At 44.6% G+C, this 19,524-nt stretch overlaps 1 protein-coding gene across 2 annotated transcripts in view; it reads right to left on the bottom strand.

Annotated features, from left to right (window-relative positions):
• Positions 1-4,242: 4,242 nt before the first annotated feature.
• The window catches only part of TBC1D17 (TBC1 domain family member 17), a 48,534-nt gene continuing 33,252 nt past the window's right edge, over positions 4,243-19,524 (bottom strand). For both annotated transcript variants that reach the window (XM_075840201.1, XM_075840202.1), the window contains exons 12-17: positions 18,925-19,025; positions 17,845-17,944; positions 15,255-15,352; positions 11,526-11,642; positions 10,525-10,611; positions 4,243-9,045 (exon numbers count right to left, since the gene is read on the bottom strand). In XM_075840201.1, the coding sequence (XP_075696316.1) occupies positions 8,833-9,045; positions 10,525-10,611; positions 11,526-11,642; positions 15,255-15,352; positions 17,845-17,944; positions 18,925-19,025 (716 nt within the window). In that variant the 3' untranslated portion in view covers positions 4,243-8,832. The remainder of the gene's footprint in view (positions 9,046-10,524; positions 10,612-11,525; positions 11,643-15,254; positions 15,353-17,844; positions 17,945-18,924; positions 19,026-19,524) is intronic.

Consider the following 19,524-nt stretch of genomic DNA (forward strand, 5'->3'; position numbering starts at 1 on the left):
TCCGAAGAACGCCATGTGGCGCCAGTCTGGGCGGCCGAGACCTGATTACAACAGGACATGGGTAATTGAATTCCGCAGCATGTCAATTTATGCTGCATTTTCGTTCATTTTCCGTTGCAGGTTTTCTTTATTGAATTCAATGGGGATTTAAAAACCCGCGACAGAAAGCCAAGTGTTGCAATTTTTGAGGCGTAATCGCAGCAATTACGCTGCAAAAATCGCAGCTCCGGAAAAAAAAGAATATCCTACTTACCCGGAATGCTCTCCTTCTTCCTGCAGTCCGGCCTCCTGGGATGATGTTTCATCCCATGTGAAACGCTGCAGCCAATCACAGGCTGCAGCGTCATATGGCCTGCAACGCCATCGTAGGAGGCCGGAGCAGACACCAAAGGAGGGACGGGGTAAGTATAAGCGTTTTTTTTACGCAGCGGATATGGTGTCCGAAAACCTGCACCATAATGTAGTGCGATTTTTTCAGACGGAAGGTGCTGCAGGTTCCAGGTCGGATAAGCTGCGTGATTTTTACGGGGGAACCCGGCCTTATGGTCTGGAGGACCACAGACGTGGATGCCTATTAGACATTTATGGTGTATCCACAGGACATGCGATAGATGATCATTTTCTGATTGCTGGGGGCCCCACCGATCGGGAGAATAACGGAAACAACCGAGCTCCGTACTCAGCTGTTTCCGTCATTCCCATAGACTTTGAATGGAGCGGCAGAGCACATGTTTGACCGCAGCTCTATTCAATGTCCTCAGTGTGATCGAGCAGGAAGGAGGAACGGAGGTTCGGGAACCCCCTTCTCATAATCAATTTGGGGCCCCCAGTGATCAGAAAACGATCACATATCCTGCGAAAAAACCCTTTAAGCGATCAGGATGCCATCTGATTGGAGCAACACATTTGTTTGGTTAAAAAGGTTTTCAAGTTCTGTGATATTGTGTTTCAATTCTTCACCATTTTCAAGATCTCTGTTTGCTGACAGTGAATGGAAACATTCTGAAAACCTATCCTGATCATCTCCTTCTCACACAGGTGCATGGCTCATTACATAGTTACATAGTTACATAGTTTGTACGGTTGAAAAAAGACATGTCCATCAAGTTCAACCAAGGGATGGGAAAGGGGAAGTGGGATGGGAAAGGGGAAGTAAAAAATTTCTACACATAGGAGCTAATATTTTTTTGTTCTAGGAAATTATCTAAGCCTTTTTTAAAGCCATCTACTGTCCCTGCTGCGACCAGCTCCTGCGGGCGGCTATTCCATAGATTCACAGTTCCCACAGTAAAGAAGGCTTGTCGCCTCTGCATGTTGAACCTTTTTTTCTCCAGACGGAGGGAGTGCCCCCTTGTTTTTTGAGTGGGTTTTACATGGAACAGGATTTCACCATATTTTTTGTATGTGCCATTAATATATTTATATAAGTTAATCATGTCCCCCCTTAGTCGTCTTTTCTCAAGGCTAAATAGGTTTAATTATTTTAATCTTTCCTCATAACTTAGATTCTCCATGCCCCTTATTAGCTTCGTTGCGCTTCTTTGTATTTTTTCCAACTCCAGGGCATCCTTCCTATGAACTGGAGCCCAGAACTGAACTGCATATTCTAGATGAGGCCTCACTAATGCTTTGTAAAGTGGTAATATTACATCCCTGTCCCGCGAGTCCATGCCTCTTTTGATACACGACAATATTTTGCTGGCCTTTGAAGCAGCTGATTGACACTGCATGCTGTTATTTAGTTTATGATTTACAAGTACACCCAGATCCTTCTCAACAAGTGACTCCCCAGTGTAGCTCCCCCTAGGACATATGATGCTTGCAGGTTTTTCGTACCCAGATGCATAACTTTACATTTATCTACATTAAACTTCATCTGCCAAGTGGACGCCCAAACACTTAGTTTGTTTAAATCTGCCTGCAATTCACAAACATCTTCCATAGTCTGAACTATATTACATAGCTTGGTGTCATCTGCAAAAATAGAAATAGTGCTATTAATCCCATCCTCTATATCATTAATAAATAAGTTGAATAATAGTGGTCCCAGCACTGAACCCTGGGGTACACCACTTATAACCGGGGAGCATTCAGAGTAGGAATCATTGACCACAACTCTCTGGATACGGTCCTTGAGCCAATTCTCAATCCAATTACAAACTATACTTTCTAAACCTATAGTCCTTAATTTACCCATTAGGCGTCTATGGGGGACAGTGTCAAATGCCTTTGCAAAGTCCAAAAACACTAAATCCACAGCGGCCCCTCTGTCTAGACTTCTGCTTACCTCTTCATAAAAACAAATCAGGTTGGTTTGACAGCTTCTGTCATTTGTAAAACCGTGCTGGCTGTCACTTATAATACTATTTATTGTCACATAATTCTGTATATAGTCCCTCAATAGCCCCTCAAACATTTTCCCCACAATTGATGTTACGCTTACTGGTCTATAATTACCCGGCGAAGACCTAGAGCCCTTTTTGAAAATAGGCACCACATTTGCCCTGCGCCAGTCCCTTGGCACTATACCAGTCACTAGAGATTCTCTGAATATTATGAAGAGGGGGACAGAAATAACTGAACTAAGCTCTTTAAGAACTCTAGGGTGTAACCCATCTGGTCCCGGGGCCTTGTGCACATTTATTTTATTTAATTTAGCTTGGACCATCTCTACATTCATCCAATTCAGTATATCAACTGATATATTAACAGCACTGGCAGCGGCTACATCAGCTGCTCCTTCTTCTGTTGTATATACAGAGCGGAAGAACCCATTTAGTAACTCTGCCTTCTCTTGATCCCCTGTGATCAACTCCCCATTACCATTATCTAGGGGTCCTACATGTTCAGACCTGGGCTTTTTTGCATTTATATGCTTGAAGAATTTTTTAGGATTTGTTTTACTATCCTTGGCCACCTGCCTTTCATTTTGTATTTTTGCTGATTTTATTACATTTTTACAGATTTTATTAAGCTCTTTATATTTTACAAAGGCTACAGCTGTACCCTCAGATTTGTATTTTTTAAATGCCCTTTTTTTGTCATGTATTGCCCCTTTCACAGAAGGTGTAAGCCATGTGGGGTTTAATTTGAGTCGTTTATACTTGTTACCTATAGGAATACATTTTGCACTATAATTACCCAAAGTAGATTTGAAAATCTCCCCTTTATCATTTGTCCCATTATATGACATTAGATCTTCCCAGTCTATATCCTGAATTGCCGCCCTCATCCTGGGGAAATTGGCTTTCTTAAAATTACATGTTTTTGCCCTCCCAGCCTGCGTTTGTTTTTTACAGTATAGGTAAAATGTAACTATATTATGATCACTGTTACCGAGGTTTTCACGAACATTGACATTCCCAACAAGATCTGCATTATTAGAAATGACCAGATCCAACAGAGCTTCACCTCTAGTCGGGTCTTCCACAAACTGAAGAGACATCTTTGATACACTTGTGGTACGGTCCCTCATAGCGGCGTCCGCAAACCTTGGCCGCAGGATTTTCGCGGTAAACAGTAGTTTTACCACAAAACCGTGCAGCGATTTACAATCTTAATGGCCGCACGGTTTTCCGATTACACTGCTGTTTATCTGCAAAATCGTACGGCCAATTAACAACCTGTTTAGAAAGAAAACTCTACCCACCGCGTCAATGCTTTGCAGACGCCGCTACGTGGAACGGTACCCCTAGACTAAATTTCCATAACGATTTTATGAAACCTGATTATTAATTGCAGCAGGTTGTGCCATCAAAATTGCGCAATCGCGAAGTGCTATAATGTCTGCGTCTCCAATTGTCATTAAGCCTTGGTCTTACGAGTCTTCATATCCTATAAAGTGACGTCATATCGTTAGGATAAGTCATCGCATTACGATAAGTGGAAGTCCGACCTCTGGGACCCTCACCGATCCTAAAAATTAAGGGGCTGCGCCCCCTTCTAAGTGTTCCCTGCGCAGCGGTGCTGCTGGCAACTAGCTGAGGTGTTGCTGTGAAGAGAAAACCAGTGAAGAGGCCGCAGCACTAAATCAGCGCTGTGACCCCTTCATTCTTAGGATCTGTTAAGAGTCCCAGAGGTCGGACCCCCACTGATCACAAACCGATGACATATATGTAGTCCCTTTATAAGATGGGAATACCCCTTTAACAAGCTGTGCGCATGATCAGGTTTTTCGCCTCTGGATGTAAACAAGAAAGTTTCAGTTCACTGACAGTAAGCAGAGATCTTGAAAACTGTGAGGAATTGAAAAAGAGAACTTTAATAGGAAGCTGAAAAACTACACCCACTGGAGGACACTCGCCTGATTAAAACACAGAGAAGTCGGACGTAAAAATGACTTTACTTTTAATGCATTATTAGGAAGGACGCCATTATCCGGAGAGGTAGACAGCGCGCCAAATACCGAGGATGTCATTACACAAGGGGATTCACGGCAGTCATTTCACAACCGGTAAGGTGAAGCAAAAGTTGGCATCAAGCAAGTGGGATAAGCGGCGCCGAAAAATAAATCACATCCAGTGCTGGGAAGTTCTCCGACTACTTTAGTGATTATACCAATGAAATCCCCCCCCCCCCCCCCAATCTATGGAAATATATTTATATATGTATATTAAATACAGAATACAAACAGATATAATACACATAGAAAGAGAAGATACATATACGTATCAAAAAAATGTGCAAAGCTTAATAAATGGAGAAGCCTTCGGGTTATTTTGGTGCCCCTCCCCCGATTCTCCATTTTTTTGTCTAGTTTGCAGTAGACGAGCATACGTTCATATGAATGATGAATGAGCGCTCTCCCGGGAATTATTGAGCTTGACACAATTCCTTCTCTTTCTCTTGTCCCTCTTCTTGGCGCTCACATTGAAACGGAGATTGACTAACAGCGGCACGTCCCAACAAAGTGCGCGCACCGCGGATCATCTCAATTATCCCAAATGGGGCGAGCGGTGGGCTTTTTTTTTTTTTTTATCTTCTCACCAGTCAGCAGCATTTGTAATCAATATCTGAAAGTCTGAATGCTTTGCTTTCATCTACGGCAGGCGTCATAATCAATCTCGTGGCTGACAAGACCCTTTTCAATTACAACATGCGATAGGACGGTCTGGAAGGTTCCCCGCAAACACCACACGTCTTCCACCTTTACTAGAGAAGACGATGACTGCATGAAAAATTATAAACTACCCCCCCCCCCTCGACTGGACATGGTACAGTCCGCTATTTTGTGGTATGATCCGATTATTCATATTGAACGCAGTAGTGCAGACCAGATCACCAGTCGGGACTTTGTAACAGTTTTGAAGGGTTTGTCCAGGAATATAGAAAAGGGTTTGTTCTTTTTACCAGAAACAGCGTCACTTTTTTTTCATGTTGCAGCGTTCAAGTCAATGGGGGGTGAGTTGCAATACCAGACACAACCATGGAGAAGAGTGGCGCAGTTTCTGAAAAAGAGAAAAAAAAAAGCAGGCCCTTCTTTTTAATCCTGGGAAAACTCCTTATCCAGGGATTGGACGGATCTACCTCTAGGATAAAAAGAATATATATGTGCAGCCAATATCTAGATGGATGAACAGCGCCAATACATGGCTGAGTCTGGTATTGCAGCTCAGCCACATTCAGCTGAATTTGCATTACCAGACATAGCCCATGGACAAGAGTGGCGCTGTTTCTGGGGGGAGCGTTAGTGCGTGCCCAGTGGTGACTCTGATTTCCACACCTGTATGCCAGGTTCACACACAGAGTTTTGTGCTGCTTTTGATGCAGTTTTTTTTTAGCCAAAGCCAGAAGTTCATCCAAAAGGAAATAAACCTATCGAGAAGACTGATACATCTCCTTTCTTTTGTGTCAGTCCTGTGATTGGCTCAAAAGACTGACCCAAAAACTGTGTGTGATCCTGGTCAAAGGGGATGGACCAGGATTAGAAAAACATGGCTGCTTCCTTCCAAAAACAGCGCCACACTTCTCCACAGGTTGTCTATGGTATCACTTTAATGGAGCTGAAGTTGCAATACTAGACACAATCTATGGACAGGTGTGGCGCTGTTTCTGGAAGAAAACAGCCGTGTTTTTCTAAGTTCTGAAACTCTATACTACATTTTGTGTTTCAATTCTATTTTTAAGATCACTGCTTGCTGAATGGGAATACTACTGTTAACAAACATTAGCTAAAAACATATACTTATCGAATGGAGCGGAGAGTTTGCTACAATTGTATCCAGTCTAGACGATCTCCCGTGGTCTATATACATCCGCAATGTATTAGTGTAGATTAAACACTAGAAGGATCAGGTCTGTACAGGTTTTCATTCACAGACAGCAGGCAGAGATCTTAAAAGTGGTGAACAGAAACTCAAAGTATAAAGTTGCAGAACATTTCATAACACAGTGATTTATTAACACATCATTAACTACATTCTTAAAATGATGACCTCTAATTCCAGTAGGCAATGGTGGAAACCGGACCTAAAAAAAAAAAAATTTCCAATATTAACCCCTTGAGGACGCAGCAATTTGGCCTTTTTTCATTGACGCACGGGTTCGCTTTTGTATGGAGAAATTGTATCTTTATTGGCACCATTTTGGGGTACATATAACTTATTGATGTACTTAATTGTTTTCGGGAGGGTAGGATAAAAATCTATTCGGTCTTTTTTTTTTTTTAACCTGTTCATTTTATGGTATGTGTCGGTAGGGTTGTACAATTTCAATTATGTGTATTTTTCAAAAGAAATAATATTTTTTTCCTATAACAACACTGTTTTTAAGGGGAAAAAAGGTTTGTTTGTTTTTTTACCTTGGATTTTTATTTTATTTATTTTTTATTACGAACATTTTATATTTAACTTTTTTTAAACTACTAGGGGATTTGGACATGCCATCGCTTCAATAATACACTGCCCACTTCAGTTTTTTCCTTCAGGGTGTTATCCATTTTTGTCACTGATAGCACCCTGAACCATTCATTTCAATGGGCCCATGCACACTTCCGTTATTTTCACGGATCCGTTGTTCCATTCCGTCAAAAGTAGAGCATGTCCTACTTTTGTCAGTGATTCCGTGACCATGGGGCCCTTAGAAGTCAATGGGTTGGTGAAAAAAAACGTACGGCACAAGGATCTTCTGTGTGCCGTCCGTTTTTGACGGATCCGTTGCCCTAGTAACGGCAGGGCGTGCCAAAGTTCACAGACTGGGACATGTGACAAGTTCAAATGAGGTTCAATACTTTGTTTTTTTAACGGAAACACGGAAACACAACGTCCGTTTGAAACGGAAACACAGAATGGACACGGAATCCACACGCATACCATAACGAACACACGGATCCGTGAGAAACGGCCGTGAAAACCGTGATGGAAGTGTGCATGTGGCCTAACACTTCTGTATATCAGTATAAAAACTTTATTTCAAAAGAAAAAGAAGTGCATGTCACTTCTTCAGCCGTTTTTGGAGTCGTTTTTCATAGACTCTATAGAAAAACAGCTCCAAAAATGGCTGTTAAAAACGCCGCAAAAAACGGGACTTTGATTAAAAAACGTCTGAAAATCAGGAGCGGTTTTCCCCTGAAACCAGCTCCGTATTTTCAGAAACTTTTTATTTTGTGTGTGCCCATACCCGAATTCTTAATAATTGATACCCAACTTTACCAGAAACTACTGAGAACTACTCAGTGACCTTGGAAAATGCTTTTTAAGGGATTGTCCGATCAGAACAACGCCTGTCCATATGGACTATTAGGGAAAATCAATGTCACAGGAAATTCCAAAATTGGGACCCCACTCTAATAGCCAGGCTTGATCTCGCTCAGGAGGACTTGCTGTGACCATGGTTGTCCGCTTTAGGGGAGCTGCTGAACAACCGGGGGCTGTCCTGATGAGGCAACCCCTTTAAAGTAGTTTTGTTTAAAAAAAAAAAAAAAACGTTTGCAACAAAGTGTAGATAAGGCTTCGCTCACATCTGTGTCGGGGCTCCGATCATGGGTTTTGTCGATCCTTTCCGTCAGAGGAACCCATGAACATGGAATCCAAACTGAAACGAACGAAAACCATAGGTTTCCGTTTGGATCACCAATGATTCCAATGGTGATGGATCCGGTGCAAATGGCTCGTCACCGTTGTGTAAGATTTCGGTAGTTTTGACTAAATCAACAGCGTAGTGCGCTATTCATTCCGTCAAAACGACGGAACCCTTAGACGACGGTGACGAACTGAAACCATTTGCACCGGATCCTTCACCATTGAAATCAATAGTGATGCCAACGGAAATCTATGGTTTCCATTTGGACTCTGTTCATGGGTTCCCCTGACGGAAAGCTCCGACGGAACCCATGAACGGAGTCAGATGTGAACGAAGCCTAAAATAACATTTCCAAAACTGGAAACTAATGTGAACAAGTCTCACTGCATTTTCTGATCATACCCAATGTATAAGGTCAGGAGGGTGAAGTTCTAGGATATCCCTAGACACGAACCCACAAGGTCTTCTAGCTTAGCCCATGACCAAAATTACCGGTGTTGAAAATGTAACCCACACTTCTCAAGTAGACATAGTCACCTTCCATAGACAATAAATACTCATCAATTCCAAAACGGGGCCGAGGTTTCCATGACGACAGCGCCATATCACCGCAAAACACGTACATTGTAAGATGTTATATTTGTGGTCAGTTAATGAATGAAGGTTAATAATTTAGTAAATGTCGGTTAGGAGTAAGTAGGTGACTGCGTAGAACCGTCTACATATGAAGTGGAGTCCGAGTACAACGCCAGTGCGCACAGAGTAGACGTAGTATTAATGGGCACGGATGAGAGGCAAGGCTGGTGAGGCTGGTCAAGGAGACAGGCTCTGTGAGGTCGTAGCGTCCTCTGTGGGCAGTATTTCGATACTACTGTCTGGCTGACTGGGGGACACGCTGTCGGTGAGGTCTAGTTCGTGGACTTGGCTTGGAGAGAGGGGACGTGGTGGGCTGGCGGTGTCCGGGCTGGCTGCGGGACTCTTTACATCTGCCATGCCGAGCAGCTCTTTAACATTAAGAGGTAATTCCTGCAAAAGGGATAAAGAGGTTGATGAAAAATGAAAAAACGTCGTCAAATGTTCTTCACAAATTAACCCATTGTTTCCTGCAAATATTTCTATGAAAGAGCGGGGATCTCAAATTACGACCGAACATCACAAGGGAGAGATGATATCCTGCGCGGCGGTTGAACGGATACCCAGAGTCCGCGCCGGGGATCTATGTTTAGGATAAATGTCTCTACACTGCATTTTCCATTACAATGTCCTTGCACTGTTGTTACCTTTGCATTCAAGGAGATTTCATTCCCCAGTTTTGGTGGATTATAGAACAGTCCAGCACGGGCGTAAACAACAGGAACGAGCTAAATGGTGGCGATTGTTTTTCTCTTTATGATCAGCCCATCCCCCATGTGCCTGAATACTAGTGACTTGGATGTTATTTATTTTATTACTATGTATACATAAGATATACATTTTTTTACTAGACTCCACAGGATGAAATAGTGTAGTCTAATATGATATGATAAAAAAAAAAAAAAAAAAAAAAAAAAAAAAAAGGGGACGTGAACAGGGTCTAAAAATATTTAAAGGGCTTGTCCGGGCATGGGGCGGTTTTTCATACTGATGACCTATCCACAGGAAAGGTCATCAGTATATGATTGGTGGGGGTCAGACACCTGGTTAGGCTGCCTCCGGGCATCGGACGTTATGCAGGGGTCGGTGTCGGAAGCAGATGGCTCCAGTCACGGTATAGCGGCCGTTCTACAGCACTGCAACTCTTCTCCTATTCAAGTTAATAGGAGCAGAGCTGCAGCATAGCCGCAATACACTGTACGGAGACATTGCTTCCGGCACTGACCACTGCATAACCCACTGCTGATCTGGGCAGGTCCTAGGTGTCGAACCCCCACCGATCATCTACTGATGACCTTTTCTGTGGATAGGTCATCAGTATAAAAAACCCACACAACCCTTTTAAAATGACGGATACATTTTAAGATAAATCCTATAGTAGTAGTTTATTACAGCGAAGTGGGTTCCGCCTAAGACCCCCCCCCCCCCATCCATGACGCTGACAGTATACCCACTGCTTCATAAACATCTCTAGGATTCCAATGTATGATAAATGACAACTCAGACCGCAGAGGGCGGCCATGTTTTCTACGGAGGTCAGCGTGGGTTGTGGGGGCTTGCTAGAACCCATACGAGCAAGAAGAATAACTTTTTTATATATAGCACCAATTCTGTAGTGTTTTACAAACAATGGAAACAGTAAAGATACAAAATAACAAACATAAGCAAAGAATGAAACAAAGAAGAAAAACATTATTTGTGACAAGGAGTCTCGGAGGAGAACACAGAATCCCGTGCTGCCTTTTTATACAATGAAATACTACAAAGCCGGAGCTAATCCAATACAGGGCTGCCTGGTGAATGGGAGGAGATGGAGAGGTCAACAAGCCTTGGCAGGGATGCGACGCCCGCAGCAATAACCCCAGTACTCACCTGACAGTGTGCCAACTGCTGATTCAGGGCTTCAGCCCGACACAGAATGTCCTCCACGCTCATCTTCATGGTCAGCTCATTAATGTGCTGAACAGGAGCAAAGACAACACATAAATAAGGTGTGTAAAGCAAAATGGAAGGGGGAGGGGAACCATTGTATAGAAAGAGATTAATTAACTCAAAAACAATGAATAATGGAGAAAGTAAAGATATTTCTGCAGCCAAATTATTTTAATTCAGGGAAGGAAGTTAATAAACTTCTCCTATGGCTTGTTAAACCATCAATGCTCGAGATGTGTTTGAGGAGGACATGTCCCTGGCCCTCACAAAGTTGCCTAAATCATCAGCAAACTATGCCAGCCCCTCCACTATGACTGGCCAGAACCGGTCCTTACCTACATCTACAGCGGACCTTCGACATTGCCATTTTTAGAAACTATGAAGAGATATTCTTGTCACATAGTCACCCAGGCTTCATAGAAATGCATATTCCCTGCGAGTCCTAACTCTTCCCTCTTTGCGCTCCCTCTCTGTAACTCCTTTTTTATTTTAGACTAGACTCTATGCAGTGCCTGGTCTATAGCTGCCTGGGAGTGAATATCTGGAAGAGTCAGGTTAGGCAGTCCATTTTTGACAACGAAATCAGGTAATGCTAAATCCTAAAAGAGTCTCACAAAAAGGCTGCTTATTCGTAGACTTCAGATACATATACAATTTATTCATAGACAATTTATATCTGTAGAAACTGTAATAGATCAGTAATACGGACAGAGGCATAACAAAAAGCTCCCGGGCCGAGATGCAAAAACTGTCACCTACCATGTGCCATTTAGAATACTGGTGTCTTCTTATGTGGCAGAGGAAGGGGCATTTGGGCTCTCAGGTATCAGGGCTAGGGTAACTGTTACCTCTGCACCCCCTATAGCTATGACCCTAAATACATGGACTCCTTTACAAGCAGAGGGACTATACAATAAAGATACGAGCCCAGTTTTACTTACTTTAAGGATTTCGTTGAAGCCGTAGTCGGAGTTCATCAATGCTTCCCGCTCTAAGTCAAGGATGCCGCATGCGACAAGAAGGTGGAAGTTAGGACATGGCAGCCCCGTCCAGAGAACCTGGATAGAAACACAACCAAGGAAGATGATTTCTGTGCATGATTATAAGTAGAACAGATCCGATTTTAGATGAAATTTGGCATCATGATTTATGTCTGTAGATTTTTACACCGAACATCTGATATGTGGGCAGCATGAAGCTGTTCAGAGAAAACCCACATCGTGACAAAAAGGATTTATTACTGTGATGAACAATAATCTATAGATGCTGACAGCACTATAGAGGGGGGGGGGGGGATAACCATTGACTACTCATCATGTAATTGCTTTAAATACTGCAGGACTGTAAAGATAGGGTTAAGAAGACTGCAGTACGCTTATGGTAGGGATGAGCGATTACTGCCCCCAGTATAATGTCCTATAATGCCCCCCATAACTGCCCCCACACAGTATAATGCCTCCCATAGCTGCCCCCTCATATTATAATTCCCCTATAACTGCCCTCCACTCAGTATAATGCCCCTATAACTGCTCTCACACAGTATAATGCCCCCATAACTGTCCTCCACACAGTATAATGCCCCTATAACTGCCCTCACACAGTATAATGCCCCTATAACTGCCCTCCACACAGTATAATGCCCCCATAACTGCCCTCCACACAGTATAATGCCCCCATAACTGTCCTCCACACAGTATAATGCCCCTATAACTGCCCTCACACAGCATAATGCCCCCATAACTGCCCTCACACAGTATAATGCCCCCATAACTGCCCTCCACACAGTATAATGCCCCCATAACTGCCCTCCACACAGTATAATGCCCCCATAACTGCCCTCCACACAGTATAATGCCCCCATAACTGCCCTCACACAGCATAATGCCCCTATAACTGCCCTCCACACAGTATAATGCCCCCATAACTGCCCTCCACACAGTATAATGCCCCCATAACTGCCCTCCACACAGTATAATGCCCCCATAACTGCCCTCACACAGCATAATGCCCCTATAACTGCCCTCACACAGCATAATGCCCCTATAACTGCCCTCCACACAGTATAATGCCCCCATAACTGCCCTCCACACAGTATAATGCCCCCATAACTGCCCTCCACACAGTATAATGCCCCCATAACTGCCCTCACACAGCATAATGCCCCTATAACTGCCCTCACACAGCATAATGCCCCTATAACTGCCCTCCACACAGTATAATGCCCCCATAACTGCCCTCCACACAGTATAATGCCCCCATAACTGCCCTCCACACAGTATAATGCCCCCATAACTGCCCTCCACACAGTATAATGCCCCCATAACTGCCCTCCACACAGTATAATGCCCCCATAACTGCCCTCCACACAGTATAATGCCCCCATAACTGCCCTCCACACAGTATAATGCCCCCATAACTGCCCTCCACACAGTATAATGCCCCCATAACTGCCCTCCACACAGTATAATGCCCCCATAACTGCCCTCACACAGCATAATGCCCCTATAACTGCCCTCACACAGCATAATGCCCCTATAACTGCCCTCCACACAGTATAATGCCCCTATAACTGCCCTCCACACAGTATAATGCCCCCATAACTGCCCTCCACAGTATAATGCCCCCATAACTGCCCCCACACAGTATAATGCCCCATAACTGCCCTCCACACAGTATAATGCCCCCATAACTGCCCTCCACACAGTATAATGCCTCCATAACTGCCCTCACACAGCATAATGCCCCTATAACTGCCCTCCACACAGTATAATGCCCCCATAACTGCCCTCCACACAGTATAATGCCCCCATAACTGCCCTCCACACAGTATAATGCCCCCATAACTGCCCTCACACAGCATAATGCCCCTATAACTGCCCTCACACAGCATAATGCCCCTATAACTGCCCTCCACACAGTATAATGCCCCTATAACTGCCCTCCACACAGTATAATGCCCCCATAACTGCCCCCACACAGTATAATGCCTCCCATAGCTGCCCCCTCATATTATAATTCCCCTATAACTGCCCTCCACTCAGTATAATGCCCCTATAACTGCCCTCCACACAGTATAATGCCCCCATAACTGCCCTCCACACAGTATAATGCCCCCATAACTGCCCTCCACACAGTATAATGCCCCCATAACTGCCCTCCACACAGTATAATGCCCCTATAACTGCCCTCCACACAGTATAATGCCCCCATAACTGCCCTCCACACAGTATAATGCCCCCATAACTGCCCTCACACAGTATAATGCCCTTATAACTGCCCTCACACAGCATAATGCCCCTATAACTGCCCTCACACAGCATAATGCCCCTATAACTGCCCTCCACACAGTATAATGCCCCCATAACTGCCCTCCACACAGTATAATGCCCCCATAACTGCCCTCCACACAGTATAATGCCGTCAATAACTGCCCTCCACACAGTATAATGCCCCCATAACTGCCCTCCACACAGTATAATGCCCCCATAACTGCCCTCCACACAGTATAATGCCCCCATAACTGCCCTCCATACAGTATAATGCCCCTATAACTGCCCTCCACACAGTATAATGCCCCCATAACTGCCCTCCACACAGTATAATGCCCCCATAACTGCCCTCCATACAGTATAATGCCGTCCATAACTGCCCTCCACACAGTAGAATGCCCCCATAACTGCCCTCCACACAGTAGAATGCCCCCATAACTGCCCTCCACACAGTAGAATGCCCCCCATAACTGCCCCACCACAGTATAATGCCCCCATAGCTGCCCTCCACAGTAGAATGCCCCCCATAACTGCCCCACCACAGTATAATGCCCCCATAACCGACTTCCACGCAGAATAATGCCCCTATAGCTGCCTTCACACAGTATAAAGTCCCCCATAGCTTCTCTCATGTTGTATAATGCCCCAATAGTGCCTGATAAAAAGAATAATATAGATACTCACCTAACCCCGTTCCAACAACGAGTGGAGGAGATCCCTCTGCTCTGTGCGGCACGGAGCAGACAGGCGCGATGACATCACTGCTTCGCGTCCGGCAATACATAGTGAATGGTAGAGCAGGGACTTTACAGTCCCCTGCTCCACCATTAGATTCAACTGTATCAGCGTCCCGAAGATGCAGATACAGTTTGAACCAGGAAAGAAAAAATTGTTAAACCAAAATACGCAACATGACGTCAAATAATTGCGCAGAATTTCGGTTTTAGGTTTTTTTTCCGATTAATTGCCCAGCCCTAGTCTATGGTGATTTATAAACATACTGATGTGCATTAAGGCCAGCTAACAAATACAGAGCAATTCCTTTAATCCGGAATGCAATAGTTCAGCAACCATCTGACTAAAAATATGGCCCCTTGCAAGACAAAAAGGAGAATACAATGTACAGATAATCAAGTAATAGACTTCTGAGATCGTATTCTATGTGCCACCAGAAAATTTCATTAGCCAGTATTACTGCCGAAAGGATCTCTGACCCATCTTGTTGTAAGTGCTGACATCACGACAGGGTACCGCAGCAGCCAATCGCTGACTGCCATGATGACATCACAAGGGAGGACAGCTCATGGAGAAGGCCAGCACAGGACCTGGAAGCAGTGATGTACTAGACAAAAAAAGTAATGATACTGGGACACATTTGTACTCCCAGTCCCTGGTGCTTACCTCCCATAAGAGAAGTATATCTTGGAAGGAGAATTCCCGTTTGAACCAAATGAGCAGCCATCTGAAGCAGAAACTTAGATTTCCAGATTCTTTAGAATCTAAATCAAGATATAAAATCAACATTTATGAAGTATTCACAATGGTCAAAATAATTTCATAATTTCGATGTGTATACAGCACTAGGACACTGGTGATCTGTATTTCATTTGCTTTCTACTGCGATGCATTTTTGAAAAGACAACACCCTATTATTTCTTCACACCTATATCGGTCTATTAAAAAGCAATGGCTCTAATAATGGCTCTTAGGCCTTATTCACACGACAGGGTCCGAGTGTCGGCCGATAAAAACTGGCGTTTTGCATTCGTTTTGCCGTTTTTTAACGGCCGATTTTGACCCGTTTTGCATAAGTTTTTGTTCCCTGTGCGTTTTAAAAAAATCGGATGAATTTCATTTGTAAATTTTTTGCCACACACTTCCCTCTGTCGATAATGCCACACAGCCCCCTGTCGATAATGCCACACAGCCCCCTGTAGGTAGTGCCACACAGCCCCCTGTAATGCCACACAGCCCCCTGTAGGTAATGCCACACAGCCCCCCTGTAGGTAGTTCTACACAGCAGCCCCCACCCCCCCCCATAGATGGCACCCCCCCCCCCCCCTACCTGTTTGTAGATAGCGCCACCGTTCCAGGAGAAGCACCTGACGTCACTGTGTTCATATATGGACACAGTGAAGTCAGGGACTTCTCCTGGAGTGGAAACACCGGCCACAGGGTCGGGGATTCCGCTTCAGAAGTGCCTGACTTCACTGTGTCCATATATGAACACAGTGACGTCAAGCACTTCTGAAGCAGAATCCCCAAGCCCCGGCCACAGCGTTGCCGAAGCTGTGGCCGGGGATCCCGCTCCTACATGTAGCAAACAAATACCCTCCTCCTCACATGCACTTCAGACTGAGGAGGAGAAAGAGAGAGAGCGAGCGACGGAAGACACGGCCGTCACTCGGGACACATTCCAGTGATGGCCGGGTATTACCCGGCCCCATGGACTTCTATGGGAGTTGAGCGGCCGGGAGAACGGCCGAAAATAGGGCATGTCCCATTTTTTGACGGCCGGGTTTCCCGTGCCGTCAAAAAAAATCGGTCGTGTGAATAGCCCCATTAGGGGTCTATTGTTCCTACTGCGGCCGTGTGATGGCCGTTTTATGAACGCCCGTCACACAGCCTGGAAACCCTGTCGTGTGAATAAGGTCTTACTTCACCATCTTGGCCACGAGTCAGTACAGATGGTGCACTGCAGTTAGGTTACATTCAGACAATAATGGTGTGACAAAACAGCATGTAAATACCAGCGTTTTCTGCTGTAGTTTTACCACAATCGAAGATTTGATTGCAATTGAAGTAGAACCACAGGTGTAGAAGGTATGATTCACCGTGTGGAGATCCAGCTGGTAGGACGTCTCAAGAGCAATGCTCCCTGGGAAAAATATGCAAAATAGCTCTACTCCAGAAGGAAGAAAACGGTCTAACTAGTGCCACCTATATGTAGCTTCCCTGTAAGTTAATGTCCGACCCTGTATAGAGCCTAGAAACACGTCTGGGGTTAAAAGCCAAACCATAGACCCTTATGTGTAGAGCACTGTTTTGGAGTTGCTGTCCCTCATCAGTACAGAGTAGGGTTCTAGTTGACACATTCAGCCAACCAGAACCCTGGTTTGGCTATTAACCCAAGTCATGTTTCAAGGCTCTATTAAGAGCTGGACATTGGCTTACAGGGTAGTCACCTTTAGGTGGCACTAGAGAGGCAGTTTTCTTCCTCCTGGTGAAGAGCAATTTTGTGCTCTATGTGAATATACCTTTAAAGAGGTTTTCCACTTAGGGATTGTCCAATTTCTTAGGAGGGTCCCTTCACAATAAGCAGATTGCAATGTGTCCCCCTCCTGTGGCACCCCGCAATCAGCTGTAATCTATGGGAAAACCCGGAAGTGTTCAATTTCCCTGCAGCGCTACCACAGGGGAAATTAAGAATTACACAGTGCCTGTTCACATTAATAGGTTGTCTGCGTAATGCAGGACGGGTCATCCAGAGCGAAAGACGCTTTATGTAACCGCTCACCACTCTGGCAAAGGGATGAAGATCCTGAACAGTGGACCCCCATCTCTTAACCCAGAATTCCCTAATAGGGTGTATGACAATGAGTTTTCTAAACTGCACAACCCCTTTAAGTAACTATAGTTCCCTATGGTTTTGGTCCAGGGTGCTAAAAAGTGACAACGATCTAGGCCCCTATAGGCCACTGCCGCCTTCCCTGATGACAGCGGAGGGTTCTAGCATCTGGAGTCGAGCAATAAGCTCACCATTGGGGAGCTGCTTCAGGACATGCGTTTGCCCTTTAAAAATGAGTCCCTAATGCTGTATTTAAAATTAATTAACGGATTTAATAAAATTCAAGAGAAATAAAACCAATTGACTAAGTAAACAATAAAATGCATGGAATAAGTGGACTTGACCCAGGTGCAGCTCTGTATATATGTATCTGTCCCTGGACTACAACTCCATAAGACACAGATTAGGATACTCAATACCAACCCAGAAAATCGCAGAGTGCCGGATCCAGGACACGCAGCAGAAGGTTGAGCTGGGACAGCTGTCTCTTCATACTTTCCTGGCTCTCCTCAAAATTGTGGTGCTGAGAGGCAGGAGAAACAAATCAATGCATTGATCACCAGCCGCTCTCCCTGAACGCTGACTGCATTGACCGGTAACAGTAGATGTCAGAAAATATTATACAGTTATCCATATGGAAAAATTCCTTTAGACGGGCATCAACGAGACCTGACGAGTGGGGGATTACGAGACAGGCCGAAAATAGAAGCGAGTCATGTTATGTAGTCTGTAGACATTATATGGCCTGAGATACGGAGGAGGATTGGGACTTCAAGAATAACTAAAAACGAACATGTCACTAAGACATGTCAGAAGTTTTTCGAAAATGTAGTTACCCTTTTGATGTATTTACAGGGCTCTAATCAGGATGATGGTTACCACAGTTACTACATAGAGCAGGAAGGAGGGTGACGGGTACCAACCGGTGGTCTTTTAGGTTTATTCTTATGGAGGTAGTAATGAGTGAGCGTACTTCCTTTTAGTACTGGTACTGAAGCTCCGTCCCATTAAAGTGAATGGAACGGAGTTGCAATACAAGGGACAGCCGCAACTAAAAGTACAAAGCCGTGCCTGGTTGTGCCAGTGCCGACACCCCTTCAAACAGCTGATCGGCAGGGCTTTCCTGACAGTTGGACCTCCACCGACCTAATATTATCTTAAGTATAGGCCATCAAGATCTGGATAACCACAAGTCTCCAGTGACGATGCGGTTTCCTCCATCACTGTCAGGCACGGGGAAATCAAAAGTTTATCCACAGTCTGAAGGACCCATACAAACAGTCCCACATATCTCAGCTTCCTAGATGCCTTTGAGTGCGACACTGGGTGAATAGAGCTTTTAGCGTTCACTCATTTTTAGATTTTGAGTAGAGTAAAGGGGTTGTCACTCAAGCCGAAAGTTCTAGTGAGGCTCGTCTCCCAGACTCCTAGACGTGAGACTGTCACCCGGTGCTCCAGGCAACAGCTTTTGTAAAAGCAGAACAGTATCAGTATAGAACTTACCACCATCTCCATGAATCCAGTGAAACACCAGAAAGCCTCCACCTCGTTCTGCATGACATACAATATGGGGGAGAGGAGGTCGCTCATTCCCTGAACATAACCTGAGCGACAAAAACAGACGTCATCTCAATACAATTGAATACAATACTCATCCTGCAATCCCACACTGACCAGTAGAGGCGAAATCTGAAACTTAAACCCTCTCTGATCTCCATTAGAAGTGAAGTTGAATACAATCTATTTTTCCCTGTTATCAGCCATTTCTGGCTGGGAAGAGGCTGGCTGTAAGTCCGGAAAAATCGCTGACCCTATGAGTACTACTTAATTTGGCTGGCCCTACATCGGGGCAATTGTGGATTGTACTATACACTAATCTGCCATAACATTAAAAACACTGTCTGAAAAGAGGGCACTGCCATTAGGGAATACCGTCACCATGAAGGGGTGTACTTGGTCTGCAGCAATGTTTAGGTAGGTGGTACGTGTCAAAGTAACAGCCACATGAATCCAAGGTTTCCCAGCAGAACATTGCCCAAAGCATCACGCTGCCTCCGCCGGCTTGTCTTCTTCCCATAATGCATCCTGGTGCCATCTCCTCCC

Source organism: Rhinoderma darwinii, chromosome 10 (genome assembly GCF_050947455.1).
Source record: "Rhinoderma darwinii isolate aRhiDar2 chromosome 10, aRhiDar2.hap1, whole genome shotgun sequence".
Lineage (NCBI taxonomy): Eukaryota > Metazoa > Chordata > Amphibia > Anura > Rhinodermatidae > Rhinoderma > Rhinoderma darwinii.